Raw genomic sequence first — 14,010 nt, forward strand, 5'->3', positions numbered from 1 at the left:
ATAGGTTCTTACCAAAGTTTTTTGGGTTAGCTTTGTCAAGGTGGCTTGGAAGTCTTCATAGTCTGATGGTCTGAAACGCACACAAAGCACATCGGCAACCTCCCAAGTGGCGAAGGGACCAGCTCGATGTGTTGCTTGGTACCACCTCACCGCTACATCTTCAAGGTGGAATGAGGCCAATAACACCTTTTGATAATTAGGTGTCCCTTGGTATGTGAAGAATTGTTCCACTCTATAAATCCAATCCAATGGGTCCCCATCGCTAAACTTAGGAAAATCAATTCGAACGTTGCAGGGTTGTAGCATTTGGTCACGCCCGTTCTCACGTCCTCGACGAAGCGGCCCTTGATGTTGGGCCCTTAGCTAATGAGAGAGGTCCTCCCACTCATCCCAAGGCTCTTCCTCTGGGTATGGGGCCATAGGTTCCCTCGAGTGAAAGGGAAATAAGTTGGTGCGGCGCCCGTGCGACTCGTCGCATTGTCTCCAAGGTGCCTCTAGGATCAGTCCTCGTTGGTTCCCCTCTCTAGGTAAGGGTATTTCCTCATGTCTTCGATGACGCTCAGGGGTACGCCTCGGAGGGTATTCATTCATATCAGCAAGGGTGTCTTTGATCTCCAACAATGTTTGCACCATATGCGCTAAGGATTGTGCGAGATTAGGCAGGCCTTCTGTTCATCCTCGAGAACTCTAAGGGGATGGAGATCTTGATATAGCCACATGGTCCGTCTCCACGCCTTGATCACTTACTTGCTTAGCCGCCTTGGATCTTGTGGTAGCCATAGTGGTCCGAGGAAGGTTGGCTCTAATACCAGTCGTTACGAACCAACCTAATCTAATCCGCAACGGTTCTGAAACTTGCTTGGATCCTAGCTTGATAGCCCACCAATGGCTAGATGGATGCTAGGGTTAGATCTTGGTGTGAAAGGGGAAAAATTATTATGGAAGAGGGTGGTTAGAGAATGGAAGAAGTCGACCAAAGACTTGGGCGGTGGAAGAAGGGAGGTGGGAGAGAGCGCCAATGGCTAGAATCAAGAGAGAAAGAGATGAGGCTAAAGCCAATTCCAATCCAGATAAAAAAATCAATTAGGGTTTTCTTCATAAATATATAGAGGCTCACTCTAAGGACTCCATAATTAACATAAAAACACCCCAAACAACCCTAACAATCTCTAACTTAACCTACACTTTCGCCATGGTGCGTTCGAACGCGCCCGATTGCGTTCGAACGCGCCCGATTGCATTCGAACGTGCCAATTCCGTTCTCTGTCGATGCGAATGTGATGTAGGCGTTCGAACGGCTACGTTCGAACGGCCAGGTTCGAATGCACCAATTCTATTCTCTGTCGATACGAACGTGATGCAGGCGTTCGAACCACCTCGTTCGAACGCACCCTCGCAAAAATAGATTTTATTGATTCTACTTACTCAACTAGATAAATAGGCTCATTCCTATGAACTCAATGTCACGCGTGGAGCTAATATGGATTGAATCGTATCATTTTACTTTTGCCCAGATAAAATATGTAACAGTTAATCATTTTATTTAAGGCTACAGTAGAATATACCCATTTTATATTAAGTTTAGGGCGTCAGTCATTTCGGTAAAAATAAAAAAATGGAAAAGTTTCTAGTTTGGTCAAAAACTCGTAAATTAATATCATACAGTGACAGGCCAGTGCTTAGCGACTGACCGCTGGATAAAAGCTTCAGATTGTTGGCCTGACAAGCCTATTTCTTGTAATGCTAGGAAACCTCATTTCCACTTTCTATTACGTATATCGTGGCGGCCACGCCGGCCGGCACATGGATTTGTTTGTTATATAAATTCTCCGAACGTCGATTATAAATTATAAGACCTCCATCCTGAGAACTCGAGGATCTATCTAATTACAATAATTAATTTGGAATTAATCCGTGGTCAACGTAGCCATATAGCCATTATATATAATCCTGCCTATCCATCAAATAAAAGAAGCCCATCGATCGTAGCTGCAATCCTTTCAAGTAGATTTAGGAGAAGATTGAGGAGAGATGGAAGGGAGACAGAAAGGGGTGGTACAAGAGGAAGCCGCCACCTTTCAATACACAGCGGTGGAGAAGTTACTCGGATACGAATTTAAGGACAAGAAGTTGGTAGAGGAGGCATTAACGCATGAATCGCTGTTCTACCCGTTAATGCCGGAGGTCTCGTACCACAGACTCGAGTTCATGGGTGATGCGGTGCTCAGTTGTCTCGTAGCGCGCGAGGTCTTCAAATCCTACCCAGCTCTCGACCCTGGACACCTCACCCGCCTCCGCGCTGCCAATGTTGACAAAGAGAAGCTTGCACGCATCGCAGTCAACCACCACCTACACCTTTACCTCCGCCATAAGACTACTCGCCTCCCAGAACAGGTAAAATCCTTCGCTTAGTTTCCTGATCGATCTGATAGTTTCCCTATTTAATTAATACTCCAAATAATACTATAAATATCATTGTCAGAAATAAGGGTGTACTCATTTATCTCTAGTATTTAACAGGAATTCCATACGTATGTATAAATGAATTGAGGATCTTTTAGTCATTATTTCATCTGTATTAATCTAATACCTTGAAAATCGATTATTATTTCTTGACGTATAAGATAGCTGTTTCATATACTTTGCAAGCTTCTTATATATTGTATTAATATTTCATAACTTCTAATCAATTGCTTGCTAGTGCATCTAGATTGAAGATTTCATGAAAGCCATGCATGAGTACCCAACACATTCCAATGGACTGCTGGACCCACCAAAGGTCCTAGCCAACATTGTCGAGTCTCTCTTGGGTGCAATTTTTATAGACTCCAACTCTTCTTTAGATGCCGTCTGGAAGGTACGTCTTTATCTCCTAGTATCTCTCTCTCTCTCTCTCTCTCTCTCTCTCTCTCTCTCTCTCTCTCTCTCTCTCTCTCTCCCCATTTCTCTCTAGATCTCTGCGCTCCTCCACGTACTATTGTTTCTAACGCAGGTCTTTAAGAAGCTAGCTGAGCCATTAATCAGTCCGGAGACACTAGGAAAGCACCCTATGACAGAACTACATGAGCTGTGTCAAAAATTGGGAAAGCAGGTGAGTATCAAGAAGGATGGATGGGCCGAGAATGGTAAAGTGGAGGTTTGTATTGATGGTAAGTTGGTTGGAAGTGCCACTTACGTTCACAAGAAGGAGATTGCTAAAAATCGTGCGGCAAAAGTTGCCTTGGACTGGCTACATGGGGGAAAAGCTGATATCAACTTACATACATCCCCCAAGGACTGACTGATGAAGTCTATTTCAAGGTTTAAGGTCATCTCTTTGTATGACTTCTATGCATGTTCCAATGTACAGGACCCTCATTTTTCAATCCATCCTATGGATATAATTACGATGAGCAACATTCTTGTGCTTCCAATGAAAGTAAACGGATTATGTAACTTCTCTATAATTATTCTAAATTTTTTGCACTACAAAAGAAGCTTTACATTGGCAAAGACGTATGTCTCTTTTATTAGAAAAATAAATTATGTAAGAAAAAAATTAACCATTACATCCATCAACCACTCAAAGAATCAAACGAAGTACTAGTACTAATACTAGTACTATCATTTGATACTCATAACCCTATTTGAAATGAAATTACTCAAGTTTTCATTGATATTCTATTTTCTCTTCTCCACTACTAACTGTGTAGCCCTCAAGGCTAGTTAACCTCTCTGTCACTCTCGAGATAATAATGATTACGAATTAGCAATGATTAAAACATTAGTGCAAGGAAACCACTACTAGCAATAATCAAAATATGTATCTAATATATCTAACATGATATATTAAATATATAGCATATTATATTACTTCTAAATTGGGCTATACTTACTGAGTTTTATGCTGATTATATTTTGGTGGAATACTTTTAGATTAACAGATGACCTCAAGTTCATCAAGAAATTTGCGAGGAATATTTATATTTCAAATATTTATATGTTATTGTAAATTAAACTAGATGGTAGCCCCTATGCCAACATTAGTATCAGTTGGTTGTATGAATATATATATTTTGGGGCTTATTATGGCTTATGGTATTTTAAATTTCTTATTTTTGCTTAAGTTATTTACGATTAGTTTTTATTTTATATATTATATAGAAATATTGATCAATAGCTCACATGAAAATCACATGGGTTCCACTCACTTGAGGATTAAGTATGTGTACTTGATGGCGGGTATTTCAATATGTCCTAAAGCACTTGAAAGAGCTAAGTTAAGTCGTTATCAACAATCCAACACAAGATTAGTCTTTAAATTTAGAGAGTTCTCAGCTTAAATGCTAGCCTACTGCAACAATTGACCGTTGAGCATCACAGAAATTGAATTGAGTTGTCAATAGTAACTTTTACCACTATGACATGAGGTTTGCAAGTTGGTCGGTAGCTTGGGTGCTTGCCAAAAGATGCCTTCAACTTTACAAGAATTGTTAATAGCTTACTTTGGGTTTAAAAGATTACTTAAATGCTTAAGCATTGGAGTATTAGGAGGGGTTGTAAGTAAATTTTATTTTATATTGCTTGGTGAAATATTTTTTTCCTCTCTATGTGAGAGAGATTTCAACTTTAAAAAAAATGTCATTATGTTTACCATGTTTTACTTTTCCTACTCTTATTGGACATTCCTTTCCCTACTCATTTTTGGTATAGGAATCATTCTTCATAACAACTCCGGACAAAGAAGAATTGTATAGTAGAAAACAAGAACAAAAAATAAAAGAGAATCAATCTCACGAAATAGATTGAAATAAAACTAAGAATCCATGCATGTTTGTGATAACTCTACAAAAACGAGATGGAGGAAATCCCAAAAATAATATACCACAAGGAAATCCAAAAATTTCTACAGATAAATTTAAGAAACTAAACATCTGTACAAGATAGATGGAGACCCCCAAATCTATAAACAAGCGATTGAGAACTCACAGATCCTACTCTGATAGTAATTGTGTAATAACCCAAGTACTAAGAAAAATAAAGGGCTGGGGATGACGCGATCGGCCACGCTGTGGCCAACCTCGTGCACAACATGCGTTGCATGTTGTGGCAGTGGTGGAGGTGCCACACACCTCCACCTTGCCACCCTTCTCCATATCGCGGTGACACGTGGAGGTGGGACCGAGCCCACCGGCCACTTCACCGCTGCCACGTGACCCTCCGATCTCTCTCTTTTCCTCTCTCTCTCTCTGATTTTCTCCTTCCTCTTCTCTCATTCTCTCGATCTCTCTCTCTCTCTAACTCTCCCTCTCTCTCTCTCCCTCTAGTTCCCCAACAGCCACCGACTGCCGGGAAGAGCCGTCTTTGGCCCTTCTAACCGCCAGTGAGTCTCTCTCCTTCATTTTCTCTTTCTCTCTCTAGTTTTCTACCTCTTGATATTCCTTTGCGGGGCCGCCGAAGGACCAAGCCGTTGGCCATTCCCCTCTCTTGCGGTCCGGCCCCCTTCTCCCCCTTTCTTCCTGTCCTTCTTCCTTTTCTTCTTCTCCTCCTCTTATTCTTCTTTTCTTGGGTGGCTCCCCCTTGCCTCTTCTCCTTCTTCCTCTTCTTCTTCTTCTTCTTCTTCTTCTTCTTATTCTTCTTCTCCTCTTATTCTTCTTTTCTCGGGTGGTTGCTACAATGGTGCTGGGCTCAAGCCAGCACCACGCAGCAAGTGTGCTTGGGCACTCGACTCGGCCCAACACCTGCAGCATTTTGTGCATTGGCCCAGCACCTGCAGCATTTTGTGCATTGGCCCAACACCCATAGTATTTTGGGCACTAGGCTCAACCCAGCACCCGCAAGATTTTGGTGCTAGGCTCGGCTCAGCACCTTAAGGCTGTGAAGTGCTGGGCTAAGCCCAGCACTGTCTAATTTTTTTTTGTAATTTATTTAATTACTATTTAAATTATGATAGATTATATTAAATAGTTTGAAAAAACCCCTAGACACAAGTATGTATCTAAATACTAGGCAATGATATCATTCGTTCGCTTAAGTAAAAGTCCGTAGAAATATTAAGAACAAAAGCAGAGATGAACGCCAAGATTTTAACGTGGAAAAACCCAAACGGGAACAAACCACGGATCCAAACTCGAATCAAAACCAATCACTAGAATAGTAGCAGTTACAAGACTGACTCTCAAAACAACCCGTCGATCCAAACGACTTTATTCCTCTCAGTCTTGCTCGCTAGAACCCACGATTCACCGCTTCTCGTGATTGAAGTCCAATCTCAGTAACCCTCGAGATTGATCTTTCGTCTAGATAGCCCTTAAGACAAAAGATTAAGATTTGTAGATTAGTGGAACCTTGTTAGTTGAAGAACCGATGTAGCCTCAAGAAGTCTCCTTCAATAATGCTTCTTCAACTACGCTAGAGATAGGGTTTCACAATCCTTATATATCATCTCCAAGATAGAGTCAAATTCCAATCTTATCCGTACTCACGAAAGTACAAGATAGAACCAAATCCTAATCTTATCCGTACTCACGAAAGTACAAGATATAGCCAAATCTAAATCTTATCCGTACTCACGATCTTCAAGATATAGCCAAATCCAAATCTTATCCATACTCACGATCTTCAAGATAGAACCAAATCCGAGTCTTATCTGTACTCACGAAAGTCCAATATTCTTAAACTTTGTTGGTGCGTTCGAACGCGACAGCTTGAATTCTTCAGGATGCGTTCGAATGCGTTTGTGAACGCAGCTCTCGGTCTGTGTGAACGTAGTACCCGCGTTCGAACACATTTGTGAACGCGGCTCTCTGTCTGTGTGAACGCAGATTTCGCGTTCGAATGCGTTTGTAAACGCGACTCTCTGTCTGTGTGAACGCAGATTTCACGTTCGAACTTGTTTGTGAACGCACCGCGTTCGAACGCGTTTGTGAACGCGGTGTGAACTCGAAGGCTTTTCTCCAATAATCTTGCAATTCTTCAAACTAGAGATATTCTAGACTTGTGTAAAGCTCATATACATGAAAAAATATACTTAGAATATTTTGTACACAATTGCCAACAAATAAAAACCTAACAATCTCCCCTTTTGGCAATTTGTGACAAAACACCTAGGTTACAAGATATTACACAGACTTCAAATGAGCAATCAACAAGACTAGAATATTTTGCACATCAATCCCTGCAAATAAACATATACCAATCCAAGATCAAGCGAAAATAACTTGAAATGAATAAACAATCCAACCACAAGTTATCAATGGAGCATAAGTTCAAAAGTACTTAAACAGACAAAGTTCACAATTTCTCCAAGCAAAGTTATAAGCAATATTAGAAAGACAAAAAGACTCTAATAAACTCCCCCTATTACCATGCTCCCCCTACACACGTAAACTCTAAAACTTTAAACTCTTACCACACACGACACACTAGACACTCTCCCCCTTTTTGACACAAATGCCAAAGACTAGGAACTCGGAGGGAACTGACGATGAAGAAACCATGAAGGCCCTAATTGAAACCCATCTTTCACTTGAAAACGCTAAGATATCACATTCAATCGCACAAGAAACATCAAGATATTAACTTTAACATGATCAAAACTCGAAACCGCACGAAATCAATCAAGATCAAGAGACTTAATTGAAAGAAAAAAAATTGATGAATGATCATACCTCGCAAAAAGTGAAGAAAATCTTGAAGTTTCGGCCAAAAGACTTTAAAAGGGTTTGAAGTGAAAATTTTGATGAAAAAGATGAAGATCTTGAGGATTTGGATTTTTTTTTAAAATTTAAACTAAAACAAATCAAAAATCTTTTTGGAGATGCACTTCTAGAAAATTCAAAATAGATTCAAGACATAGAATATGACAATCAAATGAAATAAGTCATACACAGATCAATCAAATCATCAAGAGCATATTATAATCAATTCTAATGCATCACTCAAAATTAAATTAATCTTGATTGATCATAACGATATGCATATGCAAGATGAGTATAGATAACATGAACCAATCTTTTTAAACAAACTTTTCTATATAAACAATGATGCAACACAGTAGTCAAATCGACTTAGTATTGAAAATTTTCACTTTTCGACTTATTCTCCATAACATAACAGGAATTTTCCTGTATTATTTTTTATACATAAACCAATATAGGTGCAATGATGACTTTCACACATGAGTAGGTAGCCCTTTTCTTGTAATACAAATCAAACAAAGTGCAAGAAGAAATTCACATATTTTTTTTTTTTGAATTTGCATATAATGTACTGAGTCAAACTGGACTCGAAACAAGACGGCTTTCACACTAACTCATTGTAGCCCTTTTCATTGATCTTTTATGAACATATTTTTTATGACTAAGCATGAGGTCAAACTGTGCAAATCAAAGTTAATAGTGAGCTATTTAAAAAAATATTCATGATATCATGCTCACACAATAATACACATACGTTATGAGTGCATTAAACTTTTTATTATTATAGAAGTCGAGGGAGTGACAAAATCAAAATTGAAACAATATACTACAAGATGACAAAATTGACTATAATAACTCATAATCAAGAGAAAAATCATATTTTTATGTCAAGAGTATATTATTGAATCTAGGAGTGCATCAATTTTTTTTTTTTTAGCAAAAACTCTCGACAAATCTGAAACTAAAAGCAAAAAAAAATTTCAGAGTAAAATAAAACCTAAAAAGAAACAAAAAAAACTCATAAAAATGAAACATGCAAACCAAAACAAAAAGAAAATCAATCCAAAGCATAAATTCCTAAAGAAGTACGAAGATATTCAAATCTCTGTAAATCCAAAAGTTTTGTAAACAAATCGCCTTTCTTGACCCATATGGCCTTTGTTTTCATCCCATAAATAAAAGCACTTCTAGGTTTTTGCAAAAGTTTGTAATGAGGTTGAATATGCCCTAGAATGCCGCAATGATAGCATGTCGAAACAAACCTTTTTCTACTCACCTTTTGTCGAGGAGTGTGACTAGAGTTTGCCTTTGGTACAATCGAAGATTCACCAGTTTGTATATTCAAGTTTTGTTTAGAAGGGTTCATCCAGGATTGCTTTGTAAATGCAGTTGTTGGCTTCAGGTATTCCTCCTTTTGTATACCTGCAGAAACAAATACAGTTTTGTTATTATTTGAATTACTAGTGTATCCAACACCATACCTGTCTTTTCTAGAGATCTGAGCTTTTAGAATCTCATCAAGTTTGTTCTTCCCTTTTAGAAATATTACTTCCTTTTAGAAATATTACTTCCAGAGATCGTTCTAGTTCAATTTCATCAGCCTTCATTTTATTTTTCGCATTATCAAGTTGTTCAGAAAGGTCTTTGACACGTTCAAGCTCCAATTTGTACTTCTCCTCAAATTTAATTCTTTCTGGTTCAATTACCTTGAGTCGTTGATGTAGTCTAAGATTGCTTTTCTTGAGTTTAAACGACTCCAGGTATAGGTCATTATATGCCTTTTGAATTTCAGATTCATCTTCTTCAGTTGGTAACATATCCTGATCATCTGTACTATTAGTATCAATACTGGAATCAATATTAAGTAGAGAAGAGGCAAAAGCTACAAAGTTTTCTTCGTCTTTTCCAGAATCATCATCAGATTCATCTGAGTCATCCCAAGTAACTTTCATAGCTTTACCCTTCTTCTTAAGGCGATTAGGGCATTCTTGTGCGATGTGTCCAAAACCAGAACATTTAAAACATTGAACTTTATTCTCAGAATTCTTATTTTTCTGTTTGACATTGTTGTTGGTACCACCTGTATTTGAACTCATAGTATTCTTCTTTTTCACAAAGGCTTTGCTTTTATCAAGTTTTTCAGCATTCAACTTGTTTGGCTTCCGAAAGAATTTATTGAACTTTTTGACAAACTTGGTCAACATCTCAACATCTAAATCACCTTCATCATCAGACTCCTCTAAATTTTGTTCAACTATGGATAGGGCCATCCCTTTAGACTTCCTTGGTTTTGAAAGACTGGACTCAAATGTTTGTAGATTTCCTACCAATTGTTCAACTTTCATAGAATCGATATCCTTACTTTCCTCAATGGCTGTAACTTTTGCCTGAAACCTTTCTGGAAGAGACCTAAGGATCTTACGGACAATTTTGTTTTCAGGAATTTTCTCTCCTAGGTTGAAACTGGAGTTGACTGTATCACTCAGCTTTGCATAGAACTCATCAAATGTCTCATTCTCCTCCATACGTAGAGTTTCAAAACTAGTAGTCAACCTCTGAAGTTTAGAAAGTTTGACAGCCATAGTTCCTTCATGAGTTGTTTCTAAGATCGTCCAAGCTTCTTTTGCTATCTCACAAGTAAAAATTCTTCTAAATTCTTCCGAGGAAACACAACTAAAAATTGCATTTATTGCCTTGCTATTCCATCCAACTTTTTCATAGTCTGACCTATCCCATGACTCTATCGGTTTATCAGCAAGTTTATCATCCACCATGTACATTGGTGGACTCCAACCGTTCACAACGGCAAACCATACTCGTTCATCTATAGATTTCAAGTAAGCTCTCATCCTAGCTTTCCAATATCCATAATTTGATCCGTCTAGGATAGGAGGTCTAATAGATGATGGTCCATCTCTATGAAAATCTATGCCTATCTGATCTCTCTCAAAGGGTGAGAGAACCTGCTCTGATACCAATTGAAAAAACCCCTAGACACAAGTATGTATCTAAATACTAGGCAATGATATCACTCGTTCGCTTAAGTAAAAGTCCGTAGAAATATTAAGAATGAAAGCAGAGATGAACGCCAAGATTTTAACGTGGAAAAACCCAAATGGGAAAAAACCACGGATCCAAACTCGAATCAAAACCAATCAATAAAATAGTAGCAGTTACAAGACTAACTCTCAAAACAACCCGTCGATCCAAACGACTTTGTTCCTCTCAGTCTTGCTCGCTAGAACCCACGATTCACCGCTTCTCGTGATTGAAGTCCAATCTCAGTAACCCTCGAGATTGATCTTTCGTCTAGATAGCCCTTAAGACGAAAGAGTAAGATTTGTAGATTAGTGGAACCTTGTTAGTTGAAGAACCGATGTAGCCTCAAGAAGTCTCCTTCAATAATGCTTCTTCAACTACGCTAGAGATAGGATTTCACAATCCTTATATATCATCTCCAAGATAGAGCCAAATCCCAATCTTATCCGTACTCACGAAAGTACAAGATAGAACCAAATCCTAATCTTATCCGTACTCACGAAAGTACAAGATATAGCCAAATCTAAATCTTATCCGTACTCACGATCTTCAAGATATAGCCAAATCCAAATCTTATCCATACTCACGATCTTCAAGATAGAGCCAAATCCGAGTCTTATCTGTACTCACGAAAGTCCAATATTCTTAAACTTTATTGGTGCGTTCGAACGCGATAGCTTAAATTCTTCAGGATGCGTTCGAATGCGTTTGTGAACGCAGCTCTCGGTCTGTGTGAACGCAGTACCCGCGTTCGAACACATTTGTGAACGTGGCTCTCTGTCTGTGTGAACGCAGATTTCACGTTCGAACGCGGCTCTCTGTCTGTGTGAACGCAGATTTCACGTTCGAACTCGTTTGTGAACGCACTGCGTTCGAACGCATTTGTGAACGCGGCTCTTTGTCTGTGTGAACGCAGATTTCGTGTTCGAACTCGTTTGTGAACGCACCGCGTTCGAACGCGTTTGTGAACGCGGCTCTCTGTCTGTGTGAACGCATATTTCGCGTTTGAACTCGTTTGTGAACGCACCACGTTCGAACGCGTTTGTGAACGCGGTGTGAACTCGAAGGCTTTTCTCCAATAATCTTGCAATTCTTCAAACCAGAGATATTCTAGACTTGTGTAAAGCTCATATACATAAAAAAATATACTTAGAATATTTTGTACACCATTGCCAACAAATAAAAACCTAACATAGTTATTAAATTATTGTAGTTAATCTAATGTATTTAATTTATATGAATTAAATCTAATTTTATTATGATAAAAAAATAAATCTAATTATACCAAGATTAGCAAATACATGTAATATAAATTACTATATTAATCCTAGCTATATATAGTAATTATTGAAGTTATGTGCATATTTTCATATGTAATTACTTACATTAATTTAATTCTTATTTTCTTAATTATCAAAGAGAATAAGAGGCAAATAATTATGTCTTAAATAAATTATTGCGATAGTATAATTATAGTTAATGAATAACAAAACAAATATAGGAATTAATAGTATATGATTACAATGAGGAATTATCTTTTAGTCAGGTTAATGTTAATTAGTGAAAAGACTGATATTATATGTTATAAATAATTTTAGATTCCAATCCTTAGTGGAAAGACTGACATTATATGTTATAAATAATTTTAGATTCCAACCCTTAGTGGAAAGACTGACATTATATGTTTTAAATAATTTCAGATTTCGAACCCCCCTATTCAAGACCCCGTGGACCTAGTTATCGAGGACCGATCATTGTTGTAGCAACATGAACGAGTGGTTGTTTGGTAATTTTACTTATGGTGAGTAGTCTTATCCCCTAGACATCTTTCTTAAATTAGAATTTATTAAATAATTATGTATATACATATTTTGGCCTCCAGCATGATTATATATCCTTATCTAGAAATAATTTTAGCCGAGCATATTTTATCATGCATGTAATTAGGCTGATATTGGATATGAGTATAATGATGATAAATAGAGATGATTAGAGATGACTATGATTTTATAATTTTATGTCTAGTTGATCTATAGCATGAGTATGCATATGATAGATTAGCATGGATATGCATGTATTGATTACATGGTTGGAGACTACGTTGCATTAATTTTCTCTTAATTCCTATTCTACCTAAATTTTTGTTATGCATTAACTTGTTATCATACCGGATATATGCATATAATTTATCATTTGGAAGGAAAGCATGAAATTTAATTGATAGGATAGTTGATAGAAAGCGTGAGGATATCTGAGTGGGTGTGAGGGTTAGGACGACGCGCTTGGTGGATGATTGATCGCTCGACATAGTCGGGATCTTGTGGCATTATGTGTGAGGTCGTTAGTCTTTGTGCGCAACAGACATTCGGACAAATGCCGTTCACTAAGGCATATGTGGCGAGTTATCCTCATGAGGTTTTTATTAGCTAGAAGAGTGCCTAGTCTAGATGGATATTGATACTATTAGCGGATGGCAGGGTATGTGTAACACCCATGAGAAAAAAAGGAAAAATTTAAGCGCACGCGCGTGCCATGCGCGTGCACTCTAACCGCAGCGCACACGCTTGGCGCGTGCGCTGACTTATTCTTCTCCTTCCTCCACCTCTCGCAGTTAGTTGCGAGAGGTGGGAGAGAAGTGTGTTGGAGTGGAGTTGAACTCCACTCCGCTCCCCTCTCCCCCTCAACTCTATATAAACTCCAACACCCCTCCCCCTCTAGCTTTCTACTCTTCGCAATCTCTCTCTCTCGCTCTTCCACCCCTTCCTCTCTTTTCTCTTTTCGAGCTGCCGAAGACCTTGTCACGGACAGCGGATCACCAGAGCGTTGGCGGCCGATCAAAATCCCCTCACCTCAATCCTCGAACCCATTACTATACGAGGAGGATCTCGAAATTTAGGAGGAGTCGAGTGATTAGGAGAGTGAGACAAATTTTAGAGATATTTCAGGCAAGTTAGATCCTATATTAGTCTACGAATAATGTTTACATATGTCATTTCTTACTTGTATTAATTATTACTTATTGCATATATATGATAGACCCCATGCTTAATTTTAATACATGTTACTTTGATGATCATGATATAATAAATAATAGAAGTCATGGCACTACATGCACGTATCATAGTTACTCTAGTCCCAACTAGGCAGTGCTCCTCTCACCCACTCAACCTAGGGTTAAGGAAAGAGTGTATTATATAGTATTATATTAGCGGTCTACACCTGAGATCGTTAGCTGGTAGAGCATTCAGGTGATTACACTGCCCTAGTTGTAGACTAGTCTAGAATGATATTA

The 14,010-nt window shown here is 38.3% G+C and overlaps 1 protein-coding gene across 1 annotated transcript; it reads left to right on the plus strand.

The window, feature by feature from the left end:
- Positions 1-2,031: 2,031 nt before the first annotated feature.
- Positions 2,032-3,348, plus strand: LOC140781476 (ribonuclease 3-like protein 3). The gene is made up of 3 exons (XM_073127459.1): positions 2,032-2,394; positions 2,711-2,857; positions 2,993-3,348. The coding sequence occupies exons 1-3, from the start codon at positions 2,032-2,034 to the stop codon at positions 3,278-3,280; spliced, it is 798 nt and encodes a 265-aa protein (XP_072983560.1). The 3' UTR covers positions 3,281-3,348.
- Positions 3,349-14,010: the final 10,662 nt, after the last annotated feature.

Source organism: Typha latifolia, chromosome 2 (assembly GCF_019914945.1).
Source record: "Typha latifolia isolate L0001 chromosome 2, TyphaL0001v2, whole genome shotgun sequence".
NCBI lineage: Eukaryota > Viridiplantae > Streptophyta > Magnoliopsida > Poales > Typhaceae > Typha > Typha latifolia.